General features: G+C 36.4%; 1 protein-coding gene across 13 annotated transcripts in view; it reads right to left on the bottom strand.

Moving 5' to 3' along the window:
* Positions 1–1,864: 1,864 nt before the first annotated feature.
* Positions 1,865–26,650, bottom strand: part of PRPF4B (pre-mRNA processing factor 4B) — a 38,253-nt gene continuing 13,467 nt past the window's right edge. The window contains exons 4-19 of one of the 13 annotated variants that reach the window (XR_006540469.1): positions 23,562–23,717; positions 22,095–22,176; positions 20,547–20,757; positions 17,109–17,182; positions 15,446–15,536; positions 14,638–14,785; positions 13,571–13,708; positions 12,800–12,953; positions 9,844–9,958; positions 9,100–9,251; positions 7,659–7,745; positions 5,820–6,562; positions 5,266–5,311; positions 4,659–4,744; positions 3,831–3,876; positions 1,869–2,049 (exon numbers count right to left, since the gene is read on the bottom strand). Coding sequence is in view for 2 of the 13 variants with exons in the window: in XM_044917263.1 (XP_044773198.1) it covers positions 6,359–6,562; positions 7,659–7,745; positions 9,100–9,251; positions 9,844–9,958; positions 12,800–12,953; positions 13,571–13,708; positions 14,638–14,785; positions 15,446–15,536; positions 17,109–17,182; positions 20,547–20,757; positions 22,095–22,176; positions 23,562–23,717 (1,612 nt within the window). In the remaining 11 variants the exon portion in view is untranslated. Of the gene's footprint in view, positions 4,402–4,646; positions 6,563–7,658; positions 7,746–9,099; positions 9,252–9,839; positions 9,959–12,799; positions 12,954–13,570; positions 13,709–14,637; positions 14,786–15,445; positions 15,537–17,108; positions 17,183–20,546; positions 20,758–22,094; positions 22,177–23,561; positions 23,718–26,650 lie in introns of those variants that run through there. The other 12 variants (XR_006540470.1, XR_006540467.1, XR_006540463.1 and 9 more) reach the window with 12 other exon arrangements.

Genomic DNA, 26,650 nt, shown 5'->3' with positions numbered 1-26,650 from the left:
GGTACAGATCTGAGATTCAACAGTCTTGCATAATTCACAGTGCTTACCAGAGCACATACCCCACCCCCCACTCCAGCAACCCTCAGTTTGTTTCCTGTGATTAAGAATTCCTCATATTGGTGAGGTCATATGATACATGTCTTTCTCTGTTTGACTTATTTCGCTCAACATAATACTCTCCAGTTCCATCCACGTCGTTGCAAATGGCAAGATCTCATTCCTTTTGATGGCTGCATAATATTCCATTGCATATATATACCACTTCTTCTTTATCCATTCATCTGTCGATGGACATCTTGGCTCTTTCCACAGTTTGGCTAGTGTGGACATTGCTGCTATAAACATCGGGGTGCACGTACCCTTTCGGATGCCTACTTTTCTATCTTTGGGGTAAATACCCAGTAGTGCAATTGCTAGATCATATGGTAGCTCTATTTTCAACTTTTTGAGGAACCTCCATACTGTTTTCCAGAGTGGCTGCACCAGCTTGCATTCCCACCAACAGTGTAGGAGGGTTCCCCAATAATTGAAATTTTTTAAATGGAGTCCCTGAAATGAGGCTAGAAGAGACATCTACATAGGAAGTAGATGTAGCCATCTTCAGTTTATCTTGTGAAGTGATGGGAGTAAAACAGGAAATATTTGGCCAAGAGAAAAACTTACCATTGGGGGGTGGGAGCACTGTAGTTACCAACAAATTTGAAAGACTCGGCTGTTTTTCAAACCTGTTGGAAGCCAACTTCTACCACTATTTTTGAAGAAACACTTGGCAGCTTCTAACAGACACATATAAACTGAAATAATTCTGTTCAGGAAATTTTAGTTGAATTTGGCTCTCTGGCTTGCTTGTACATTCCCCATGTTTTGGCTGTCCAGTACAGACACCTTTTCTTAGCTCCTTTTTGGATCTTACCCGAGGCAGATTCTGACTTCCTTGTCAATGAAAGCACATGTAGAAAAGTTCTCTTCAAAGTTTGCCGTAACCGCCTCCCAAACCCAATGCACCCTGCATACTACCTTCCCTAACAAAAGATGATCTCACGACCCTTGTCAGTTGCTTTAGACAGACAAGTATGTAGTTCTTAATCCTCTGCCAGCCCAAGTAGAAAACTACAGCTGGGGCCTTTGCAAGGCGGCTGTCCAGGGCCACTTTTACGGCCCATCTCTTACAAAAACCAGGGCTTGACAACTAGGTAGAGAAGGTGGCACCTGCTTGGTCAGGTGTACCCCACACAGCCAGACCCTTGGCCCTGCCTCCTCCAGTCCTGCTTTGCATTAAAGATTCACTCAATCTCCCCATTCCTCTTAGGTATTTTACAGGTTTTTTGCTTGTTCTGAGAATGTTTCCTTAAAAGAAAATGAGGAGCGGATAGACTAAGGATACAGTCCAATTATTTGTCAGGCTTCCCCATCTACAATGAACCAACTGATTTAAATCATTACAGAAAAGGGTGTTATCTCATTATTAGGTAACCAAATCAGAAATGTATATAACAAGAACGTGAATACCACACCCTTTGGCATGTGTTCTGTACTTAGTTGCTAGGAAAGATTTTGATGTTTGTAAGGAAGATCATACTAAATTAGCCGTTTCCATGCAGCAGGTTCTGCCAAGTGGTTTGGTAAACTTCTCTCCACACCTTTCACTGAGGTTCACAATGCACATCAGATATCTTCTGAGAAGTTTTAACATAAATATCTAACTTTAATCTGGCAGTTGCCAATCATATTTAGGCACAGAATACCCTTCAAAGCACATCTATGAACACCAGTGAAATAGCATCTAAGAAACCTTAGGTAGGAAATGGTGAACTTAAAACTAAATGTAAAATAGCAAACTCCAGCGGAGGAAAAATCAGGAAACAATATGGTAACAAGAGGCATATTTTATTAAGTTTTCCCAATAATTGGAAACATTGCTTCTAAAATGCAAGTTACAATTCAAATGATACCACGAGTTACTGGGATACATATTGAGTATTTTCAGAGACCAGCTTCCATATCTTGATCACTAAATGGAAAGATTCTTCAGAAGAATAGTCCCTTACCCTACATACAGAAGGAGAAAAAAAAATTAAGGATGCCATGATGATATCTATCAAATAACTGGAAAACATTTTAAAAGTCAATTTAGTGTACACTATTGACATGTAAAAACACACAAATGAATTTGTAGTGAACATTTCCATAAGGAAGATATTCCATCTAGGAGGATGATAAACTCATGTTGAATATATGCTTGAACTACGATACTACAAGGAAAGAAACACTTTTTATGAAGCCCAATTTCTAATGTCATTATAACTAATGAAAGGAAATTACTTGAGTTATCTCCAACATTTAAAAGGGCATTCTTTAACTACTTGGCCTAAATTTGAAGATATGTGATTCCTCTGTTTCACTCCAGAGATTTATTTCTATCTACCCAGCTAGCGTTACAAAATGATAAAGAACAGGTAAAGCATAGTAGGAGGAATGCAAATATGCAACAGATCTGAGAACATTACACGTTTCTCTGCCTCTACCACATACCATAAAACATACATTTTTTTGTATTGTAGACATGTCCTGAGTATTTGTTTTGGAGAAAAAACGTGGTTATTGTAATGGGAAAAAAATTACAGTATCTTAAAAACAAACTTATTTTGAAAGTAGTAGAGTGGAATGAGTTATACATTGGGGAATAAACAGGATGCAACTAATAAGGACTAAGGGGTGAATGGGAATACTGGGAAGGTCTTTAAAATTAAGATGTTCCCTTCCTTCAAAACCTCGATAGTCCAACCTGATACTCCAACCTCGATACTCTAAACCATGACTTTGAAAATAATGACCCTGTTGAAATGAAATGAAATGAAATGAAAACCATGACCCTGTTCACATAGAGAACAGGGTCTACAGTGTATCTGCATTCTGGATCTCACCTGCCCCCTGACTACAGAAAAAACTATGATCTTTTTGAGGGTTAGATCCTACGACTTAGGAACCCTGACATCTGACAATCACGGGATATTTTTGCTGTTAAGTATAATAAAACAAATGCTTCATCAGAGATTAACTTATTTGAAAACTATACAGCTACTCTGAAATATGAATGCAGGCTAAAGATAATTCACTAAATTATGACCATCATCTAACAGAGGTCTTACAAAGTTCCAAATCTCTGCCTCAGCAAACTTATTAATTCTAATAAAATCATGTATATGTACATAAAGAATGTTTATGGGTTTTTAGAATAGACAAATCTAGGAATGCTAAATCTGGGAACAAAGATCTACTTCTCTCACTTAAGAAGAAAAACGGACAGTGGTTCTAAATATTTTGTCTATCTTAAGACCATGACTGGAGCACTTGCAAAAACAGTTACTAAAAGGGAAAGTTGGGGACTAGAGTATTAAAGGAGTTGAGTAACAGTGGTCTTAAAGTTCCACTTTCTATTCTTTTGCATCTGCCAAGGAGATAAGATACCTAAAGCTAAAGACTACTTTTTGATATATGTGATTTTGGTGGTTTCTATTTTTCTAATAACCCCTAGGAACCAATTTTGATGGCCATGTGTTATGTGGAATCTCACCATTCAAGACTCTTTCATAAAGAGTCACTAAATTTGACTACTGTTTTTATTGGGGGGGGAGGGGAAGGAGGCAGGAAGCATGATAAAACAAGCACTTTACAGATGTACACCACAACAGCACTACTATTCTAAGTGCCAAACATTAAGGAAACCCAAATCATAATGCTGAAAACTAAAAAATTAGACAAAAATTAAATGGAGAACTCTTTTTTTTTTCTTTTTCTTTTTTTTTTTAAATCTTTTATAGGACAGAAACCTTAGCTCATGTCTTCTGGCTGTCATCATCTTCCACTGAACTGCACCTAAAACACAAAGAACAAGTAACAAGCAACTTTGTTTTTTAAAGAATACGTAACAGTTTTGAAGGCATAAGATGAACTGTTTCTAGTGGAAGTTAACTTACTTATTAAATAATTATATAAAATGAAGTCATGAAAATCACCAGAAGCATCAAAATGTAACTATTTCGAGTGAAAATAACTACCAAAGACTTGAATATGCAGCATATTATCACCAAAATAAAGTAAGTCATGGTGGGAAAATCACTACCCATTTTGGTAAGGTAGACAGCTGCACCTGTGATGCCTTATTTAAAAGGCTTCACTCTACCTGAAGATGGAAACCACCTTTTATTTATTTTTAGTAAGTCTAAACCATGAAGAGACGGGGTGTAGATTCAAAGTTGGCTTATTATATCATCTATCACCTTCCTGGCTGTAGTTCATTTCATGTCTTTAAATGGAGCAAAACCCACCAGAAGAATGCTGCTATTCTGATTTTCCATTCTTGAATGCACCAAAATGTGCATGCTTGTTGTAATTAGGTGCCTGGGTGAATAAAAAAATCCCATTTACAATTTAAAAATATTATTTAAACCCCCAAAATCTGGTTATTTTCCACAATGCTCAGGAAGACAAGCATTAATTTTACCACCCAAACAGAAAAGATGTACATACATTTCTGAAAATGCTCTCCTACTATGTTAAAAATACAAATTCCTTTGTGTTGCAAAACCAAGCTGATTTACAGGATTTTGTTTTAAATCGTTGCTAAATGTTTAACTACACATGCTGTCAGAAATAACCTTGTTAAGAAGGTGAAGCTGGTGTCTCAGCAAATCAGACCCCTTGGAGAAGGCGGTGAGTGGCCTGTGCCCCGTTTTCCTTTTCTCTTTCCGCACCATCAAAAGGAAAAGTGAGAAAATAGCAGAAACATTAGTTAAATCTTGAATTACACCCTGTAACCTACAGGAATTATCTCACTACACTGAAAGCTGACAATATCTGTAGGATTTTTTTTTTTTTTGATGAAATAGTTAGGATCCTGATTATTAATAAAATGATCAACTTGTGGCTAAGCTTACATCTTTAACAAATAAATCTTTTAAAGACTTAAAGGAAGAAATGAAAGATTGCTTTTTAACTATGTATGGTTTACCTGACTTACCAGCACTGAAGACAAAAACTTTTAAAAATGGCTACAAATGCCTTGTTCACAAAAGACTTTATTATCTAGTGATGCATACTGAGAACATACAGAAATCTGCATGGTCCACTTCACATGCAGGAGAACAATCTTCACTTTACAATAAGTGAGTGTCAACTGTTTTATGCAATAGACAACACTTTAAAGTCACATTCTTAAAGAAAAGCTTCATTTACAAAAGAAATAAAAGGTAAAGAAGCAATTACCGCTTTTAAAAAGCAGCTGCTTTGTTCAAGAGTGGAAGGTTTATGCCTGTATTGAAAGACAACATGATCACAAATAATGAAAACAATGAACAAATGAAAAACACTTTTACCATAAAGCAGTACATTTTCAAAATGACATACAAATAGTTAAAAATTTCATTATGTTGTCTAACTTTTAAATATGAGGACTTTCAGAATTAGGCCTCAACATGTGTAATTAGTAAAGGAAAACTATGCCTTGTTTCTACGTCACTACGAACTGTATTTAACAAAATGTATATAAAGTCTATAGCAAGTTGATTTAAAAAAATTAAAGTTAATAAGAAACAGTACACTGAAGGCGCTCTATCCATCAAGCGCGTACTCTTCCAATTTTAAATGTGATGAACAGAACAGAAACTGTAACTATGCCACAGTTGCAATGCCAAAAAATAAAACAAGATCAGTTACCACACATGCAGGGAATTCCGCCACAAAGCTAATATCCCTCATTTGTCAACTGTTCCAGTAAAATAACATCTTAAAACACCAGTGATGTTGATGGTTTAGCTTACCTTCAGTGTACTGAATGTTGTACACAACCTGCTTTAAAAGAGGAGACCATCCCTGCAGGCAGGCTCAAGAAGGAACAGACCCCTTTCGGCACTGACTACACCAAGGGCATGCTGCTGTGGCCTGCACACACACACCTAGGAAAACGTGAATATAAACAGCATTTATGCTGGCCATTTTATCTGAAGACCAATATGAAGCCAAGTTTGCTAAAAATAAATCAACCACCCAGTATTACTACTCATTTTATAACAGATGCTTTTGTCTTTTATGTGAACTGCAACCATATACATTAGCACTGTAATTTTGTGCAGTCTTGGCAATTAAAACAGTTCTACAGTGAAATTTCACATAAGACACAAAACAGATTAACTAACATTTCTAAAAGAAATATCACCCTTGGTGTTAATTCAAATATATCATGCTTCCTCAAATTTGCTGGAGAAATATTTATAAGTTTATATACATTAATAAACTGCTGTGAAATTTCTTCAGTCTTTGTATTTAATTACTCAAACCCTTGGAGCTTCTTTCATCTCGTTTAAATTTTTTCCTGGATGAAGGCATGCTGTAGGGCCTGGTTGATGCTAATTCGTTTAGCGGGGTCCAACATTAGGATCTGGTCCAACAAGTCCTTTAGCTGGTGTACTTTTTTACGTTGGTCTTCAGGAAGTCGCTGGCACCCAATCAAGTCAGCCAACAGGTCCTTGGTTGGATTAATGGTGCTCATGACAGTAACTTTCTCCTAAAAATAATTTTTAAAAATGTGTATGTCTACATGAGTTACTAAACATATGTACCTTAATTTAAATCAGACTGCTTGGGTGTATCAAAACTTCTAATATATATACGTATGTGTGTGTGTATATATATATCATATATATATATTATCTACTCATTTAAAACTTCTACGTGACTTCCTCTATTCCCTACATCTTTTTAAGAAGTAACCGAAAAACCTGAATGAAAAAAAAAATCAACCCCAAGTTAGCTATGATAGTTTTTAAAAAACATACTCCAAGTTTGTAAAAATATCAAACTCCTAACAGAAAGAAGTCTATGAAAATCCCCACACCGTTAAGTAATTAATAATAATTAATAGTAAGCACTTCCTGTTTTAACTGTCCTCTCCCTACCCCGAAGTGGTGACAGACAGACATGGAAGTGTTTGTTGTTAAGGGCTCTGACAAAGTTAGGAACAGACAATATAACAGGGCAAAAACAGAGAAGTCCTTACTTCAACCTGGAGGATTTGGAAAGGCTCATAGAGAATGTGTATTTCCCCTGAGGCTTGAAGTTGGATAAATTATATTTAGGGGATGAGGAAGGAGAGGAGGCAAATAAGGTCAGGATGGTCTGTGAACAAAGGCAGAGAGGTATGACACAGCTGCCTGCCAAGTATGGAACGGGCGGGGGTTTACAGAGTACCATGAGGGGGTATGCAAACTGCTCAAGACAGCAGAGGCAGAGTTCATCAGAGAGGAACCCAATGAAGGGATTTTAAGCACGGAGAATAACATGATCAGATTTGTTTTCAAAAAGATCACTCTGGTAAGCAGTCCAGAAGCTGGATGGGAGGCCAGAGAAAGAAAATGATCCAAAGAACAGAGGAAGAGGGTCTAATTATGACCTATGATAAAAACAGACTCATTATACTAGACAAACATTTTAAAATCCTTCCTCTTTCTCATAACCTCATTGTGTTTTATTCAGGAATTGGCCACCAGCAAAAAGGATTTATTTTTAGTGTTTTAAATATTCACAGCTCCTACTACCACCCAGTATTCAGCTCATTCACAATAAGACAATCATTTACTGTAGCACAGTTAAAAGAGACTTACCCTCTCTGTTACTTTATCAACTTCTATATACATGAAGTTGAGGTTTTGATCAAAATGTTGGTCTTTGAATACACCTTTCCGAATCATCTGGCAATAAAGCAAAATAAAACTTGGGTTTTGAACTATTATAAACAGTCTGGCCTACCAACAATTTGATACATAACAAGTCACAAATAGGACTTATTTAGTCTCCTCATTTAAAGATTCACTTAGATTCCTTGCTCTGGAGAGTCTAACATCTTTGAAAAAGCTAATATAAATGCTGTGCCTGAAACTACTCAGTAACTTGAAATTATATTTTCCCAGGCAGTGACTTAAACCAATTATAATATCACGTTGTGCTTTCACTATTCAAAACTGAGACTCAAACAAAGACAAAAAATCATTTGTTCCTAGGAAAAATATTACACAGTTGGGGCCTTTTTTCTTGGCAGCTTAAGAAACCCGATGACGTTTTACAAATTATGTTCCAATAGCCCTGAAATGATACAGGTCAGACCTCATTAAAACAAATACCAACATAACTAATTTCTGTGTAACTTATTCTAAACAAGTCCAACATGAGAGAATTTGGACAGTACCTAAAAAACGTAATGGCTTCTGACCTATATGGGGAAAAATCTGTATAATCTCTCAGAAATTCAGCAAATAAGCTGAAATCATCAAAGTTTAAGATATGGCCCTCAGACAGGTTTATAAATGCCTAAAGTTTCTGCTTCATTTCTGAAACTAATTATTGTGGCTGAAGCATTAAGGGTGAGTTTTATGTTAGAAAGATGTCAATTTTAAGTGAGTTTTTCTTGGTACCTTCCTATCCCAAATAACTTCCAATCTTTAATAAACTGATTGCCATCAAGTTCCTTTTCCAATATTCACCCGTCATTCTCTGACAACTGAGCCCTTCTTCACATCTGAACTAACCTGACCTGCATCTTTTTTCATTCCACCTCTCAAGCATGTTTGGTGCTGTTACCAATAACGGTGTGCTCCCAAGGCTGCTTCTCTGCCCATCATTAAAGGATAATAAATGGAACAAGGGAAGAACAAAGATATGAAACAGTCAAATATACATGTATGTTGCTTAACAAATTTATGCTCATCAATCTCTCTTCCTCAATTCCAACTCTAAACTATGGCCCCCTACCCTCCTGCTTAATTTAAGAGGGTAAAGAAAAGCAAAGAGAGACATTAGAGGGGAACAGGAAAATGGAGTTCTCTTATTCACTTCTGATAGCTCTTGGCTGATTAGACCCACTATTTTTTAAACAGCAGAAATAAACAAAAGCTAAGGAATTACAGTAGCCATACACCTGCCTTTCTGAAATGGTTTTACAGCCACTAGTGATGAGTAAAGTGTCAGCAATCCACTGGTCTACAGTAAACTATTGCTAAGACCTTGGGGGGAAAAAAAAAAAAATAACAGCTCGCATTAATGTCCTACCTTATTTGGCATCTTTCCTTTGAGATCCATGGCGAGCTTCAACATATGGTTATTGGTTTTGCCAGGAAATAAAATTTTTCCAGTGTAGAGTTCATATAAGGTACAACCTACAGACCACATATCTATACCATAATCATAGCTTTTACCTATAACTGAAAACAAAATGGAAGTTTAATACATGATGTCAGAAACAATCAACTATTTATTTTCATTAATAGGGGATTAATTTAGCTTGGCCTACATAACTGCAATCTTAATACCTCGCTTTGGCATTAGCCTCATGTTTTTTCCCCACTAATTCTTAACAGACTCTTAAACTTAAAAACCTTAAAAAATGAGGGAATGCGGAAGGAATGGGGGGGGGGCAGAAGGAAATGTGTATTTCTTTTCTCATTTCACCTTTGGTGGAGGTGCTAACCAGCCTCAACCAAGGCAACAGGAAGAGCAAAAACAAAGGTCCCATACAATCCATAAATTTGATAATCAGACCTTGAGTAATCAAGAGCAGTCTTCTAAAGCCGAGGATTTTCCACAATTGTTTTGCTACTCTTGTCAGACATGATCAAGACTCCTGTCACAACTACCACCATTCCACCTGAGGAGGATGAACTTGCTACGGTTCCCTTCCTCATCAATGACCTCGTGCAGCTGCTGAAGTGCGATGGAAAACAGTACTTAGACATTAAATATGCTGTTTCCACTGCATATGATGGCCCAGGTCAAAGAACATTTGAAGAAACTTACTGATTTCAGGAGCACGATAAAATCTACTGACAAGATAAGGTGTTATGTCATTATCCGCAACATGTGAAGCCGACCCAAAATCGCAGAGCTTTAAAATAGTTTTTGATTCATTAACCTGCAAAACATTTTATCATGGAAGTTTAATTCATGCCAGAAATAATTAAGACAAGTAATCAGATAAAAATAATTGGCTTTGAGAAGTTACTTCCAATACTGAAAACAAAGTTACCCATTTATAATTCCTTTTCTAATTATAACTCAATTTCCTAATTATAAAAAATTAAGAGCTATCAAATATTTGATTACAATTAGTAAAATAACTTTTTTCAGTGAGGAAATATGGGATAATACCAAGTACACTTAATTTTAACCAATGCTACTTTGAAAAGGGAGGGGTAGTAAGAGAAAAATCTTATTGAAGTAAAGCATCTTCTAAAAATCCCCAGAATACCTGAATAAAGTCGAGTTACTATTTAAAGGAACATGAAGACAATTCATTAATAAGGGATCAGACTTAGATTAACTTTCAATTAACTGAAGGTAACTTTCAGTTGCCAGAAAATTACGATAGCAATGAAAGCAGAGGATGATTCAGATTAAATCTGGACAAAAACAGAATAAAAACATTCTTCATCCGAAGCTGCTAGACCATCCCAAATTTAGCAATCACTTCAAGTCTAAAAAATATTAAATCCCTTAAATATAAAGAAGGTATTAGTCAAGAAAATGTTAAATATATTTGGCACAACTGATAAATATGAACTCTATATTAGTCATTTGTTTCTTTTTTTCCTTTGTAAATACTTCAACATACACAGTAACAGTGACATCTGCTGAGAAAGGCTGGAGTTGCTCCCATGGCTGCTGCCACTCATGAGTCAGAAGCATGTTCAGGATTAACAAGTGAAGGTAATTCATATTCCAGAGTCCCTTCCCCCCTTCAAAAGAGACACACACAAATTCCGAGTTGGGACTTGAACTTGGCCTACGGTTCCCACCCCAAAGAAACTTAACACTTTAAATAAATAGTCCTAGCCACTTTCTACTGGGATATCATAAAGCTTGGTCAGTGTTACAGATTGGCCCATTACAGATGATATCCACAGAATTAAGCTATTAATGGAAATGATTATTTTTCACTGCCATATTCATAACCATTCTCTTCACCTGGGGAATCAAGAAAATCGGTATCTTCAAATGCACAAGTACTTCCGAAACTTTTTAAAGTCTAAACTGCATTCAGCTACTTAAGGATGCAGTTTAAAACCCAGAGAAATCCCAAGACAATTTTAAAATTAAAACCTATCAGTAGGACTCTTGGGCTGGCTAAAATGCCTTCAACAACCTCAGGGTATCCACACTTATATGCACTCCTAGACAACATTTATCCTCCCTGAGGAACATGGTGCTCCTACCACACTGATGGTTGAAATCCTGGGCTAAAAGCATTGGATTTTCATTCACAAACAGCTCCCTCTGGTTTCTGATGTCTACTTCCTCCTTTCTCAGGAAGGAGACAACATTCAATGTCTGAAGTCCATGTGTAAACTTATACTAGAGTAGCAGTAACTCAAGGAAAATAAAGTTTTAAAAACAAGAGCTCCTAAGATACTGGCAAATGTCTTACTCTTTAACTTCTACGGTGGTTACACAGATGTTCACTGCATAGTTACCTTTAAATTTTACGTATTTTACACGTTCTTTGATACAGATGGTATACTTCACAATTTAAAATAGAGAAACAAAACTGAGGTAAGAATTAACTATGAAGTTGAAAAGTCTACAATTCAATCCTAACATGAAGTCTACAATTCATTTATTTCACTGTAATTACTTAGCTCCTCTAACCCCAGGTTATATTAGATGTGTAACACACTGTAAAGTCAAACAAAACCTATTAAGATGGAATGTCTCATTATTAACGTGATAGTCTGGGAAGGATATATTTTAAGATATTAAAAAAGAAGAAAAATCTGAACTAAGAGCTAAGCTACTGATGAGGAGTCCTTAACAAACTTTAATGGCATCATAATCTTCTAAAACTGGTACCTGGGTGGCTCAAGTCAGTTAAGCATCTGCCTTTGGCTCAGGTCATGATCTCAGGGTCCTGGGATCGAGCCCCACTTTGGGCTCCCTGCTCAGTGGAGAGTCTGCTTCTCCCTCTCCCGCTGTCCCTCCCCCCTGCTTGTGCTGTCTTAAATAAATAAAATCATAAAAAAAAAAAAAAAAGTGTAGAATGTTATTGGCAGACAAGGTAGGAATTCCCCAAGTTGTGAACACACCCCCAACTCTGAATACCTCAGAACAGGGGTGAATAAATGGTGCCAGGGAAGGAAGCGGTATGTGTGTATTCATCGCTCCCCTATGATAATGTATTACTTCTAAATTTAAAAAACACAAACCCTGTGAAAGCTGCATATTACCATCCCAGAAGTCTTCAGTTAAGAGATTAAGAATGTGAAAGGAACGCCTTTCAACATAACATCTAATCACAACCTAGCTCTGCTGTCTTTGGGCCCCTCCTGGGCATCTATAAAACACTACTCCATACCTCTATTTAAGAGATAATTCCTTAAATGTCTCTAAGCCTGTCAGACCACAAATTAGAGAACAAAGAGCTGTGAACACCATTTCAAAACAGCAACATGTGCATTTTTGTGTTTAGATACCAGAGGAAGCCCATCATTACTACATTAAGGCACTTTTGGGATTTGTGTGTACTCCAAATCCATCAATCTAAGGGAAAAAATTGAGACAATAGCCTATTTCCTCTTTCTTTATACTTTACTATAAAATTTCATGGACCAATTTCCAAAAAAGTAAACACTGGTTAAGTCCTTTGTAACGAGTAATATGCTGAGTTATTAAGACATCATTTCTAGAATAATACAGTGGTTATCACATTACTGGCAAGAACCTATATGGATATACAAGGTAGCCTGATTGTTTGACTTACCAGGATATTGTCTGGCTTGATATCTGCATGTAGGATATTGCATCTTTTAAGGAGTTTTAATGCCAAGAACAACTGCTGACTGTAGGATCTTACAGCTTTAATATGAAGACCAACATCCTTACCATATTTTTTTAACACCTCTCGTAAATTCATACTTTTAGGAGAGAAAAAAAAAACCCACAAAATTAGGGCTTAAAATGCAAAATGGAAATAAAAAAGGCAAAACCATGTTCAAGCATGAAGTAAAATCAAATCCAAAACATTAACTAAAATGAAAGTATCTGTTCATGAGCCCAGATGTTTAATAAATTATTCTACACTAAAATGAGAGCACATGAACCTGTATATAAATAAGACAGTTTTCCAATAAAACTCAATTTTCAAAATAAATGGAAGGGAAGACACACAATGGTAAAATTCCTATTGATTTTAGAATGGGTTTACATTTGAAAGCCCAAAACTGAAGCCGTACTTTTGAAGATCAAAACTATTTCTACTTCACTACTCCCATTTCTTTTTATTACATTGTGATCCTTCCTTGGAAGTATTTAACTTTCAGAGAATCTCTGTTGAGCTGAAGGCTACATAAGGTTACTATCTGACACATAGTATGTGGTCAATTACGGTCTTTACATTAATGATTGTCATGAAGCTAGTTCTTAACCAAAAGTAAAAAAAAAAAAACCAGAGCTAACTGGAAAAAATAAACATCCAGAAATCTGTCATGGTGTTTATCTAAATTTTTAGTAATGTACAGGTTTGACAGTGTACCTTAGAGGCTCAAATACGAGACAGAGATGCTGTTTGTGATAAAAGTGTCTGAAGAGTCGCAAACAATGAAATTTGTCATCAGGATCAGCATCATTAAGTTTTTTCAGGAATTCTAGTTCTTTTAAGCCAGTTTTTTGCCTGAAAAGAAAATTAGTTCAAAACTGAATACAGAATTTAAGAAAACTAAACAATATTTACTAGTTCCAGTCTGATTTACCATAGGTGATAAGTAGTTTGGATTTTTAAGTACTAATAGTAAATCTGTTGAGGAATGACAAGTCTGTAGGTCACTCACGCAATACTTTATATTTAGTGAAATATGGTTTCCACGGAGCTTATTTCCACAGTAATTAACAGAAAAAAACACTGGAGGAACAAACCCACCCTGCCTGAAGGGAATTCAATCTTCCACATTTTCTTTTTTCTCTGGGGGCGGGGGGGTGTGGGTGGAGGGAAAGGGAGAAGCCTAAGCAGGTTCCACGCCCAGCTCAGAGCCAGATGTGGGGCTCAATCTCATAACCCTCAGATCATGACCTGAGTTGAAATCAAGAGTTGGACGCTCAACTGAGCCATGCAGGTGCCCCCAATCCTGCATATTTTTATTTAAAAAATGTCTTGATGTAAATGCTATTTTAACAAAAATGGAACCACACTATATAAGAAACTAAGAATGGATGTCTTACCAAGTATTAACATTTGGTTTTCCTCTAAAATTCTAGTTATAATTTGTCAATAGGCCATATTTTTAAAATGGCTTTAAAATATTTTCTAAGCCTAGGGCAGCTGAAGATGTTAATATACATCTGTAACATTATTCCCAGTGTTTTAAAGCCAATGGCAAGTTGACTTTAACATCAGCTCAGTGTGTGGTATAGACTGTGCTTATTAAAACCTATGGGTATGGCAATTACCTCTATTATATAAAAGAAAAAAAGGCAGCAGATTCACTACCAGACTTCTGTTATTTTATAACTTCAATACTTTTACAGATTGTGTTACTTTTTAAAAATGTTCTTTTGTGACTACCTGTGTTTTTAGGTTTCATTACATAGGTCTTCTGAACTTACATGAGCTCATTGTTTCTGATGATTTTTACTGCCACTTCTTGGTTGGCTCTTGCATTATCTCTGGCTCGTACGACATTACTGAAGACACCCTGGCCAGTGTAGCCATATACATTGTAACGCTTATCTAGGACTTCACCTATGTTCACACCTGAAAAAGTAAATTAAGAAACGGGAATTTCAACCATAGTAAATACTTACTTAACAAAACTATGAGATACATATAATAAAGCAAAAAGAAACACAGCGCAGTCACTTAAAAAAAAAACCGTGTCAAATCTCTACTGTGTGCCTGGCTTCCTAGACACCACGGAGAATCAAAGACGAGCCTCCATCAGTCACTCTTTCATAATGTGGTTCAAGCTGCATGCCCACTTCCTATCAACTGCTAAGGATTTTAACATTGAGTAGGGAAGAAATGTGCTCACTGAAGTGTTTCCAACTGTAGTCCTGCATGACAAATACTGCATGACTGGCATCCCAAGTTCCTGTATGTCGTTTTTCTTGGTTTCAGATCAAGACGAGCAAGTGACGTTCCCCATTCCTCCTGGAGGATTATCTCATGGCTGAAAACAACTTTGAATAGATTTAAGTTGCACATCAAGTCTTCACCTCACTTCTATTCATGAAGCTCCTGAGCTGCTTACTAGAATACAACATGGGTTCATGCAGCTATTAGATGTGCCACACATTTTAAGTGATGGCACTGTGACGTGACTTTCAGAGTTCTCCAACATGTAACTTCATCAAGCAACATACTTCTACAAAATGTTGTAACGAACCCTAAAATTAATCACAACTGTGAACTTACGGTAATAGCCTTCTGCATCTGTCCAGTTATCCCTGAGGTTGGGATTCTCTTTGAAATCTTTTCCAATGCCAGCAGCCCGAAGACGAGCACTCTGAAATGGAGGAGGCAACAAGAGAGCCATTTATCTAACAGCTACTACTCATCAGGCAGATACTTAACGCACTTCCTTTAAAACCAAAATGGGGAAAACCAGCTATAATTTAATAAAAACATTTTAGCCAAATTAAGTCAACTCCTACCGTCACCTACGTAAATGCAATACAGCTGAAAACATGACTGATTACCAAAGTCTCACATCACAGTAATGCTCAGGAAAAAAATTAACAAAGTTATCTTCAAAAACTTAGTAATATGACTAGGGGATTATAAATGAAAATAAAAACTCAAAACCAGATCTGGTTTTTACAGTTATTAATAGACAGAGGACAAAAATTATAGATGGGCACTCAGTTAACAGCGTTCAACTCTCTCTCCTACCAATTTTCACATTTCTTTTACTGCTTTGTCCACGAAACACCCCTTGATTTCTCTTCCCATATATGCTGCACTAACAGTTGGTGTGAGAAATTAAGAGTATGTGTAACTTCTGAAGAGTATGACACATCACTTTCCGTGATACCCGGAAGACCCTTCACTATCATCCAAGTAATGATGGGCCGGGATACTTTCACTGGCTTCATCATTTCATCCTCTCTTAACCTAGCTTTGTTTTGGTGTTCCCGTTGCAAAATATAGATACATTACTTAAGCCAATGACCAATGTCTTCAGGGTCCTAGACACAGACTGTTTAATCTTACTCTATTTTTTTCTCTATTTTATGTTTGGCCCTCCACTTTCCCTTGCCAAAGCCTCCTTATTTCTCATGTTCTCTTGAATTTATAATGAAAATGGTCTCATACTTTTAAATATGTTAAAACTTTTTCAAGAAAAGTCATTAATAACTAAAAAACCAAAATTTCTTAACCCCTTCTTTGTAATAACATTCCCAACTCTTCAGTGAATGTATTAGGATCCAAATCCTAAGTTCTCATTCACCCACAATATAGAAGCCCAAAGTGGACTCTGTTTTAAACCAGGCCTGGAAATACTGACATCATCTTGTCTCAGCTAACTATGTATCCCTGCCCCCCTGCCCCGGTTTGTAAATCCAAAAAAAAGTTGTTTCAAAAAAATAACTACACGTTTAAGTCATTTGGTGTTTAACTTTTCGGAAGCTCTCAAATTGTTCTGCCATACTTTTTAAAATCTTAACCTAATTTTAGACTTCGAGAAATGCTGCAACTAACTAGTACAAAGAGTTTCCAGATACCATTCATTTACACTGTCCAAGTGTTAACATTTATTAATTTGCTTTAATCCTTTTCTCTCTATATATATAACACACATACTTATTATAAATATGTATAATTATTTTTTTAATAAAGATTTTATTTATTTGACACACACACGGGGGAAGGAGGGGGGCAAGCAAGCACAAGCAGGAGGGAGCGGCAGGCAGGGGAGAAGCAGGCTCCCCACTGAGCAAGGAGCCTGATGTGGGGCTCAATCCCAGGACCCAAGGATCATGACCTGAGCCAAAGGCAGCCGCCTAATTGACTGAGCCACCCAGGCACCCCTATATATATTTTAATAGTTATGTTTTTATGACTTAAAATTACTTACATCAAAGTAGGCAGCAAACATATCATCAGATTCGGTAAACATATCAGGTGCCAAGAGCTTTTTCTGAGATGAACCTTAATGGAAATTAACAGTAATATTTGAAAAATGAAGGGATACAAATTAAAACACAAATAAGTCATTAATGTAATATCACTAGCAATTCAAACCTGCACATCAGTTTTTCACTAATACCCAACTTAAAGTCACTTTGTAACACTTAAGATCTAGAAAGCTATCCATTTTTTACTAAAAGGATGCATTTTAGAAAGTTGAAAGACCTAATGTCAGTATTTTCTCCACTGTTAAATTAATATGCTAATAGCTAAATAATGATTATGTATTACAATCAAAGTTCCTCTTTAAAAAATTCCATTTCCAAATTGCAACTTAAAATCTCAAAAGGTTAATACCCCCACTATAGATCTAGATCTCTATGTATCTCTCCCCTAAAAAGTCCAATAATCCCCAAGAAAAACTGGGCAAAATAAAAGGAGTTCCTTAAAAAAAGAAAGGAAGAAAGAATGCAAGGGCTTTAAGGATATGAACACACACCCAATCTCACTTATAGTAAGGGAAATATAGATTAAAATTATAAAGAAATACCCTTTCTCTTTTGAGATAGGCTAAAAAACCTGAAAGTATGATAACATCCTGGTAACAAGGCCCTGATAAGCAAGTACTCAAACATTACTTGCAGGAGGCAAAACTGTGCAAGCCTTACAGAGTGAAATTTGGAAACATAGCACATTATACTCTTTTGACCCAGCAACCCCACTTCTAGGAAATTATTTCAAAGATACAGTTTTAGCATTAAAAAAATGACTTAATGCACAATACCATTATAATTAATGCTCCAATGAATAGTAACAACTGGATACAACCCAAACATCTACCATTAGAAGACACAGTGAATAAGCCTTGGCACATTCATTACACTGGAATAGCACAGAGCTATAAAAAGGAATGAAGATCTTTTCATACTGATGAGTGTGTATATATTTGTGTGTGCTTGTGTAGGCAAAATACAAATACACATGTGAAAGACATTTTAATAATCAAACAGAAAATTCCTAAAAATCAAAAGCAATTAAAATAAACCCAAATCTATCAAATGGGTGGTATAACCATACCAAAGTATTTCAAATGACTTTACACCTTGGAATGTATCCCAAGGATAAAAAGAATCATTAAATTTTCAATTTGCATTCACTACATTCAATATTGGTGATCATACTGATAACTGTAAATAAAAGCTTCAAAATAACCTAAATAATCAATGTTATTGGGAATCATGTTTTTCACTATAAAAGAAACAAGTCAAAAATCAAAGATGTTAATAAAAACCCTGTAATCTCAAGTTTGAATTGGCAATTTTTCAGTATGAACCTCCCCTTTCCAAAAATGCAGAAATGCACGTCCTAGCTTGGTCCACTGAAAAATCCCATGAATAATGGGCACTCCTAAGTGCTTTGTGAAGTCTAAATGGCATTTCCTATTAAATGGAACCCGGGTTCCTTGGAGCAATAGCTGCTTCTATTCTGGGACAAGATATGCACAAGGTGAGCCTGTGATATCTTACAATGTGGTAGAACGGGAGTTTGCAAATTACAGAGTGGGGCAAATTTGGTCCCCTGCTTGTTTTTATGTGGTCCATTTTTACATTTTTAAAGGTTTTAGGGAAAAACATAAGAATATTTTGTGACATGTGAAAATTATATGAAATTTAAGTTTTGATGTCCACACAGTTTTTTTCGGAACACAGCTGCTTTGGCATTACAACAGCAGAGTTCAGTAGTTGGAACAGAGAAAAAAAAACGCTAAATTACAAAAGCCTAAAATATTGACTATCTGACCTTAAACAGTTGCCAGCCCGTCCTAGAAAGAAACATAATATATTAATACCAATAAATCCTGTAGGGTTTAGATCAAAAAGACATTGGAAACCAACTTAAAAATGCTCCCTCCCTCCCCATCTCAGTTGGAGAGAGAATTTTAGTACATAATGATACCAAATAATAAAAACCTAACAGAAACAACCCAAATCTCACTGGTCATCTCTGGAGGTTGTTAATGTACCAATTCTATTCTACCCTAAGTTATCAGTCAATAAAAGAAAATAACCAAGCACTTATCCTGACTTTCCTGTACAAACTATATTTCTTGGTTAACGAAAGAATGGAAACCTCTTCTTTTACAGAATTATAGCTAATAATTCAAAAGGAATTATGGAAATTTAAGAATCACGGCTTCGGAGTGTGCCCACCTGCCCTCACCCCTCATGAAATAGTGGATCTAAGGAATGATGACCAATGGCTGCTGAAACTGCCAGGTGAACAGCTGAAGGGCAACTTCATGTTGGACAGATGTGATCATCTTATCTAAACACACAATCTCAATATCAATAAAAATAGGACAAGCACACAGCACATGCTACTTGATGCGATGCAAGTACACACCACCACTTAGGCAGTATTCTTGCCAAAAAAAATTAATGTAAATCTACTCAGGTCTCTTACACTTATACTAGTTTATAAGAAACCTGGAGGATAGAAGAAATAAAGATAAATGAAACAAGAATGTGGCAAAATCACAAAAGAAAGAAAAGTTTATAGGACACATGGCCTCAGCATCCTCACAAGAAAATGGGAAGGATGAGACTAACTACTAAAGACTTGGAGATTAAAAGATGTGCATCTTATTTGGATTTTGATTCAAACCAACCAAGTGTAATTAGAAAGATATTTAAAAATGATCAATTCTTTAGGTATAATGTTTTTTATTTTTAAAAGATTTTATTTGTTTACTTAGAAAGTGCGAGCGGGGGGGGGGGGGGGGGGGGGGGGAGAAGAGAGAGAAGCTTCAAGCAGACTCCCTGCTCAGCATGGAGCCCAAAATGGGGCTCAATCCCAGGACCCTGAGATCATGACCTGAGCCGAAATCATGAGTTGAACGGTTAACTGACTGAGCCACCCAGGTACCCAAGTAATTTTTTTTTTTTTTTAAAGTCCTTATCTAGAAGAGATACACAATTTCATTTATGAGATGAAATCATGGCTGTGATTTGCTTTAAATGACTCTAGCAAGCAAAATAGAAGGTCATGACTTTTTTTTTTTTTTAAGCTAGCTCTACGCCCAACACCGGGCTTGAACTCACAAACCCGAGATCAAGAGTCACATGCTCTACTGACTGAACCAGCCAGGTGCCCCAAACAGAAGGTAATGAATACATGAAATTCAGTACAATACTGTTTAGGTTATGTGAACTAATCAAAACATTTATAAAGGACATTTACTGGGACACATTTAACATTGTTATTACGATTTAGGAGGGGCAACATTTCTAATCCCTTTCACTTTTACCCATTTCAAAACAATCTTTTTCATTATTTAGAGCTAAAAATTCAGAGAAAAGCATGTCAAAACAAAAATCTAACTTACCATTATTCTGTTCAACAGTCATTAGATTATGCTTGGCTTTTACTGAGGCCTCAAATGTATCAACGTTTTCCCGTTCATACTCTTTCACATCAGCAGCTACCCTTTCCAGAATGTCATCCGGAGAAGGTGACCGTGTACAGATACTGCTCTGAGGGCTGCTTGGTTCAGATGGCACAGACATATTGCTATCTTCAGCAAGATATTTGTATTTCTGTAACAATAAAAAACATATTATTTTCGTAAAATCTGATGCGTATCTGCTAAGAGGTATTGCACTGAAAAGACTATCAATGTTAAAAACTTTAAAAAGGTATTGATGTCTTGATTGAATCAGATCCACAATCCCTTACATGTATTTCCAAAATCCACAAAACTCTGAAGAAGTTTTTCTACGTTTGGTGCACATTCATTAGGTGACAAAACCTCACCTAAACAGATGCGATACTATTTGTAGTCTTATTTTTATCTCCCCCAGTGTGAACATAGTATGTCTCATTGCAGAAATACTAATGCGTTTGATAGTGGGGTGCTGTTCTAGACCCCAATGATGGGGCTAAATAATATACATAGATGCACCATATTACCTTTCTAAAATTCAAATAGTTCTGAGTTCTGAAGCACATCTGGCCCCAAGGGCTGGAGATAAGGGATTGTGGACCTGGGCAAGAACAAAAAAAGATTCAACCAAGTCTCTAGGGATATCAGTTTAATAACAACAATTTCATCAGTGCCCCAGAAAAGCAAGTTTCTCTGGAATTCTAGTTTTGCCCTACATCCCCTGGTGATTCAAGTTCTTTCCTTTGCTCTGACCTCCAGTGCTAGATTTATGATTTGCTATGTATGTGTAAGCTGGCACAACTATTCTTTCCTTTTGCCTGCTATCTTCCTTATAGTATCTAAACATTTTTCATTTCTTCCAGAATGTGTTCTTTATTCCATCACTCACCTTCCCATGATCAAGAGAAAGCATTACACTTTACAGGGACTGCCATCCACAAAGGATCTAGTGGCCATGGTTCTATCTCAGGATGCCCGAGGCACAACGGACAATCTTCCAAGGAAGGTAATCTTAAATGACTACACAAAGACTTATATACAATACCCTCTCCCCACCCCATTTGCTTAATCACCTACCTCTAAACTACTTTTAAATTATTTTTGAGATGTCCCATTTAAGCAATCACATTTACACAAGAAAATCTGTTATTTTTTTAGACATTAAAATGGTTTCCCCCCCAACACAGAAATAGATGTAATTACATAATTTTTTGCTAAATGAAATTCCAAAAAACAAAAACAAACCAAAAAAAAAAAACCACTTCAAATTTTGCCTTATAGTTTATATCTGAATCCTAATATATAACAAAAAAAGGGCAACCATTTCAACTTAAGAAATTATCATCTTTTCAAATCTCATAATCTCACATATACGTTTCCTTAAGACTTAATCAATTGCTACTACCATCGATTCTTTATTAAAGTAAAAACCCTTTTGCTAAGAGAGTAATTATTTAAAAAGATTGCTCAAACTTTACTAATATCACATACCTGAACAATTGCCTGCCTCTGTATTCTTCTCTGTTCTATTAGGGCTTCTTCATCTTCTTCCTCTACATCAAAGTCTTCAAGGCTTAAAAAAAAAAAATTGCACATATATACACACAATTTCAAACATCCTTAGACAGTCACAAACCATAACTATTACACAGTTTAAAAATAAAAGCTAGAAAACATAGGTCATCCGCAAGTTCCAGCAAGTCTTAAGCCATCTTACTCTCTCTCTCCTGTTTCTAAACTCTCTCAGTTGCCTGGTTTGGAATCCTGGCAAGTAATTTAACCCTCTGTATCTCATTTTCCTCCTCACTTGTTTCATGGCACCAAACTAGGGAACAAAAGATCCTTAAGTTCAAAAAAGTGACCCCTGGCTCTACCATGACCTTGCTATTACTAAAGTCATTTCACCTAGCCAGCCTCAGTTTTAACCCCTAAGAGTAAGAGACACGTAAGAAAACTAGTACCTTCTCTGGGTCACAGAAAGCTATAGATCCTTGGAAAGCTATGGATCCTTTCCCTATCAAAAATATGTATGTAAATATTCGCATACAATCTGACGAGGAATGTGGCTCTACCCGCAGACACTGCCCCACTGGTCCCAATTTCCTCCCGAAGAACTCCGAATCTTTACAATCCCTCCCCGCACGGCCTCTTTTATGATCTGCTGAATGTTCACTCCACACCAGTAAGCAAACTGCATTCTCAAGGTATCAGGATCTATGTTTAACACCCTTCCCTTAACTTGCATATCACCTAGCTCTGACTGGGCTTTCTTGACCTTAGCACTACTGACATTTTGATAATTCTTTGTTACGGAAGAGGGCGTTGTCCTGTGCATTAGCAGATGCTGAACAGTATCTTTGGTCTCTAGCCACAAGATGACAACCAAAAATACCTTTAGAGATTGCCAAAATGTCCTCAGAAAGGCAAATTACCCCCAGCTGAGGACCACTGCTCTAAATTATCTTATTTTTTGAGATGTTCTATCTAGACAACTAAATTCACATTAAAAAAATTTTATCCACTAGACAGTGAAATGTTTCTGTATTTTCCACACTGTAACAGGCATACCTAACACCAGATAGCTTCAACTGCAAAGGATGTGTCATTTTACACGAACTGAAAAGTTTAAAAATTACTATACCCCCCACCCCCAACCACTGTAAAACTGGTAATCAAGATTGGTAGGGCTATCTAACAGATCTGTTGTCTCTAACAAAAATGAAAAAGGGAAGGCTCATGATATTCATTCCAGTCAAAACTGGAACCTCTAAATTCAGAAAACCATGACCTCTGCCATATAATTTTAACCTATAAAATATACACAAAAAATTAATTTTTAAATTCAGGACCTAATTAATAGATTCACTTACAATATCCAGGTGGAAATTAAAAGATTTCCAGGTCAAACAGTACTTGTCTAAATTGGAAAAAGGAAATTATGGGAAATTCCATTCTTACTTATCATCAGATGAAGATTCTTGTTCAACTTTCATTCCTTCAGAAAGACTTCCTTTAAATTTATCTTCCTTTATTTTGCTTCTGCTTCTACGTCTACGACCACCCCGTGATCGAGACCGCCTTCTCAAGCGTGACCGGCTCCTCCGACCTCTGTCCCTATTGGGGGGGGGGGATCATACATACACACATTTTAAAGGTCAATTAAAGGTAGAGAAGCTGTGGGTGTGTTGGGGGCAGTAGTATACAGAACTCTTTGTACTTTTCAAAAGCTCAATTTTGCTGTGAACCTAAAACTGTTCTAAAAATGAAATCTTTTAAAAAGGGGTTAATTAAAAATTTAAAGTAAAATAACAGATCAAAAAGACTGGGTTAATCAGCTTAATTGAAGAGAACTAAAATACAGGTATTGTTCTTACTGGACTGCAAAGGGGCACAAAAGAACTCTGGGGGCAACAGAAATGTTCTTGATTATGGTGATTATGTGTTTGTCAAAACTCATATAACTTTACAGCAAAAAGGGTGAATTTATTTTATGTGAATATGTTTCAATAAAACCGAGTTTAAAAAGAGATCACTGCTAATAAGGTATAGAAAAGACAAATGTGACAAAAATTCCAAGTCTAATTAACATGCCCCTCAGACATTTTTATAAGTGCATAAAGATCTTGCCTCATGTGTAACAGAAACTGATATTACAGCTCAAGCATTAAAGGTGAAGTTTATGTTGGAAAGATGCTATGGAACTCCAAACAAAAGGCTGCTAAGTCTACAAAGAATTGGCAAACTCTGGTTAATGTCACATCTGTCTACCATGCTTATGTCACATTTCTCAAGAAACCTTACTAAAATAACATGAAAGGAACAACTGAAAAGAAAACCCTCAGGCAAAGAGAATGAGAAGAACTATGACAACAGAAATGTCAACAAAATCTTGATGTGTAAATTGGATAGAATAGTAATAAATCAAATTTAAATATCAGTCCAACAGGAATAGACAAGGTAAATAAGAAACAAGTAAATGCATGCCACAAAACCCAAGAAAGCCTCACGAACTGGAGACACCGTATTCTGTTGGATGTGGTGTGAGGTAAAAGCTAAAAAGAACTGGTTGAAAGCCTTAGCAACAGCTTGCCTCTGTATAGTTCAAATGCCAAAAACCCCCCTTCACATTCTGGCATAATACTTAAAATTTATTTTATAGAGAGGTGTTGGTTGTTATAAAAACTGACCCAAGGTAGCAGGGAGGCACAGTACTGAACACTAAAGGATTAAGGGAAAGTCTACATTATGAAGAACCACCACTCTCCAGGCAAACATGACAATATTCTCCAGCAGATGAGAGGATTCTGGAAACCTGCTAGCCCAAAAGAACAGGACTATAGTCACTGATATGCTAAAGAGATTTAGTTACACTGAAGTGATACCCACTAATCCACAAATTCTACATTCTCAGAATGGAAGAAAGCTTCCATTCAGCTTTCACAGTGGCTAAGTTTTAAATGAGAATAGGCAACAAGAAGGATCCAGCTGTTTATGAGTAAAGTCCTCAAATGAAAAAAGGTAAGGAACAACAAAAGGAATCTGGGAAGAAACAAAGTATAGGTAAGAAAACTATCAAGAACAAAAACTCCATAAAATAAATTCATTATCATCTTTGACCTAAGAGATGCTATTTCTATAAAACATGAGTAAAATGTCATAAAAAAAATTAAACAGCCAACAAGTCTTAGAAATAAAAATAAATATACATGAGCACAAGGGAAAAAAATCAATAGAAAGGTAAGAAGGGTGAATGGGAAAAATCTCCTAGACTGAAAGTAGAACAAAAGGACAAACATCAAAGATGACTGTGTGGGGGGGGGAAATCAGTGGAACAATACAGAAGGTCCAGTGGGGGGGAGGGGGGAGAGACAATGGGCAAGAAGGAAACCAAAACCAAAACAAAAGAGAGAAAACTTCCCAGAATAGGCAGCCATAATATTTCTGCTTTAAAGGGCCTACTTAGTGCCCAGCAAAATCAATGGAAAGAGACATGCACCAAGGCACGTTATAGTGGAATTCCAGAATGCAGGACGTTTATTATAAAGAGAGGAAGAGAGAAAAAGCAAGTCCTCTAAGAAATGCCCAGGCATCAGAACAGGACTTCTCAATAGCAATACTGGAAACCAGAAATCTGTGGAATAACAATTTCAAAGTTCTTAAGAAAAAAATTATTTCAACTTGCAATTCTACTCCTTGACAAATCAAATCAGCAATGGGGATTTAAAAAAGGGGGGGGGGGCTTTTAAGAAACAAAAGTCCCCAAAAATGTCCTTTTCATAGGAAGCTGTTGGAGATGCATTAACAAAGCAAGGAAGTAAAACCTGAAGATGCTGGATACAGGAAAGGGAACCACAAAATAAGACAGAAACAAGGGAATATCCAGAGGACAGAAAAGGGAAAAAAATTCTACAATAACTGTACAAGCAGGCCTATTAGTCAGTTTGGAGACAGAAGGCTAGAAGCATTAGGAGGAAGGTCTTTCCTTGCCCCCTTCCCCTGACTACTTGCTCAGCAATGAGCAATAGGCACAAGAGCATAATGACTGTAACAACAACATAGAGAAATGTGATACAATTAGGTAGAAAAGAAAGTGTGATGGGTGGAATTAAAAAAAGTAATTGTTGGGGTGCATGGGTGGCTCAGTTTGCTAAGCGTCCAACTCTTGATTTCAGCTCAGGCGTTGATCTCAGGGTTTTGAGTTTAAACCCCATACTGGGCTCCACTATGAGCGCGGAGTCTACTTAAGAAAGGAAAAGAAAAGAAATTGTCCAAAGTAAGATTGAATCAATAGATAACATGGCAATAACTTCAAAAATTTAAACATACACAACCTCAAACAAAGCACTTCTACTTCAAGAAATCTAGTATACAAAAATACTCAGAGATAATGTAAAGATGTATCCACTAGTTGGAATATAAGCCATTGGTGTGCCATCTTTTTAAACTACATTCATGTATTAGCTCAATTAAAAATGTTAAAAAATTGGCAAATGAAAAGTCCACTTATGTTTGAGTTAAAATGTTTAACACACAGGGCTGCGTGAGTG

This window comes from Neomonachus schauinslandi, chromosome 8 (genome assembly GCF_002201575.2).
Source record: "Neomonachus schauinslandi chromosome 8, ASM220157v2, whole genome shotgun sequence".
Lineage (NCBI taxonomy): Eukaryota > Metazoa > Chordata > Mammalia > Carnivora > Phocidae > Neomonachus > Neomonachus schauinslandi.
This window is presented reverse-complemented; position numbering and strand designations above follow the sequence as displayed.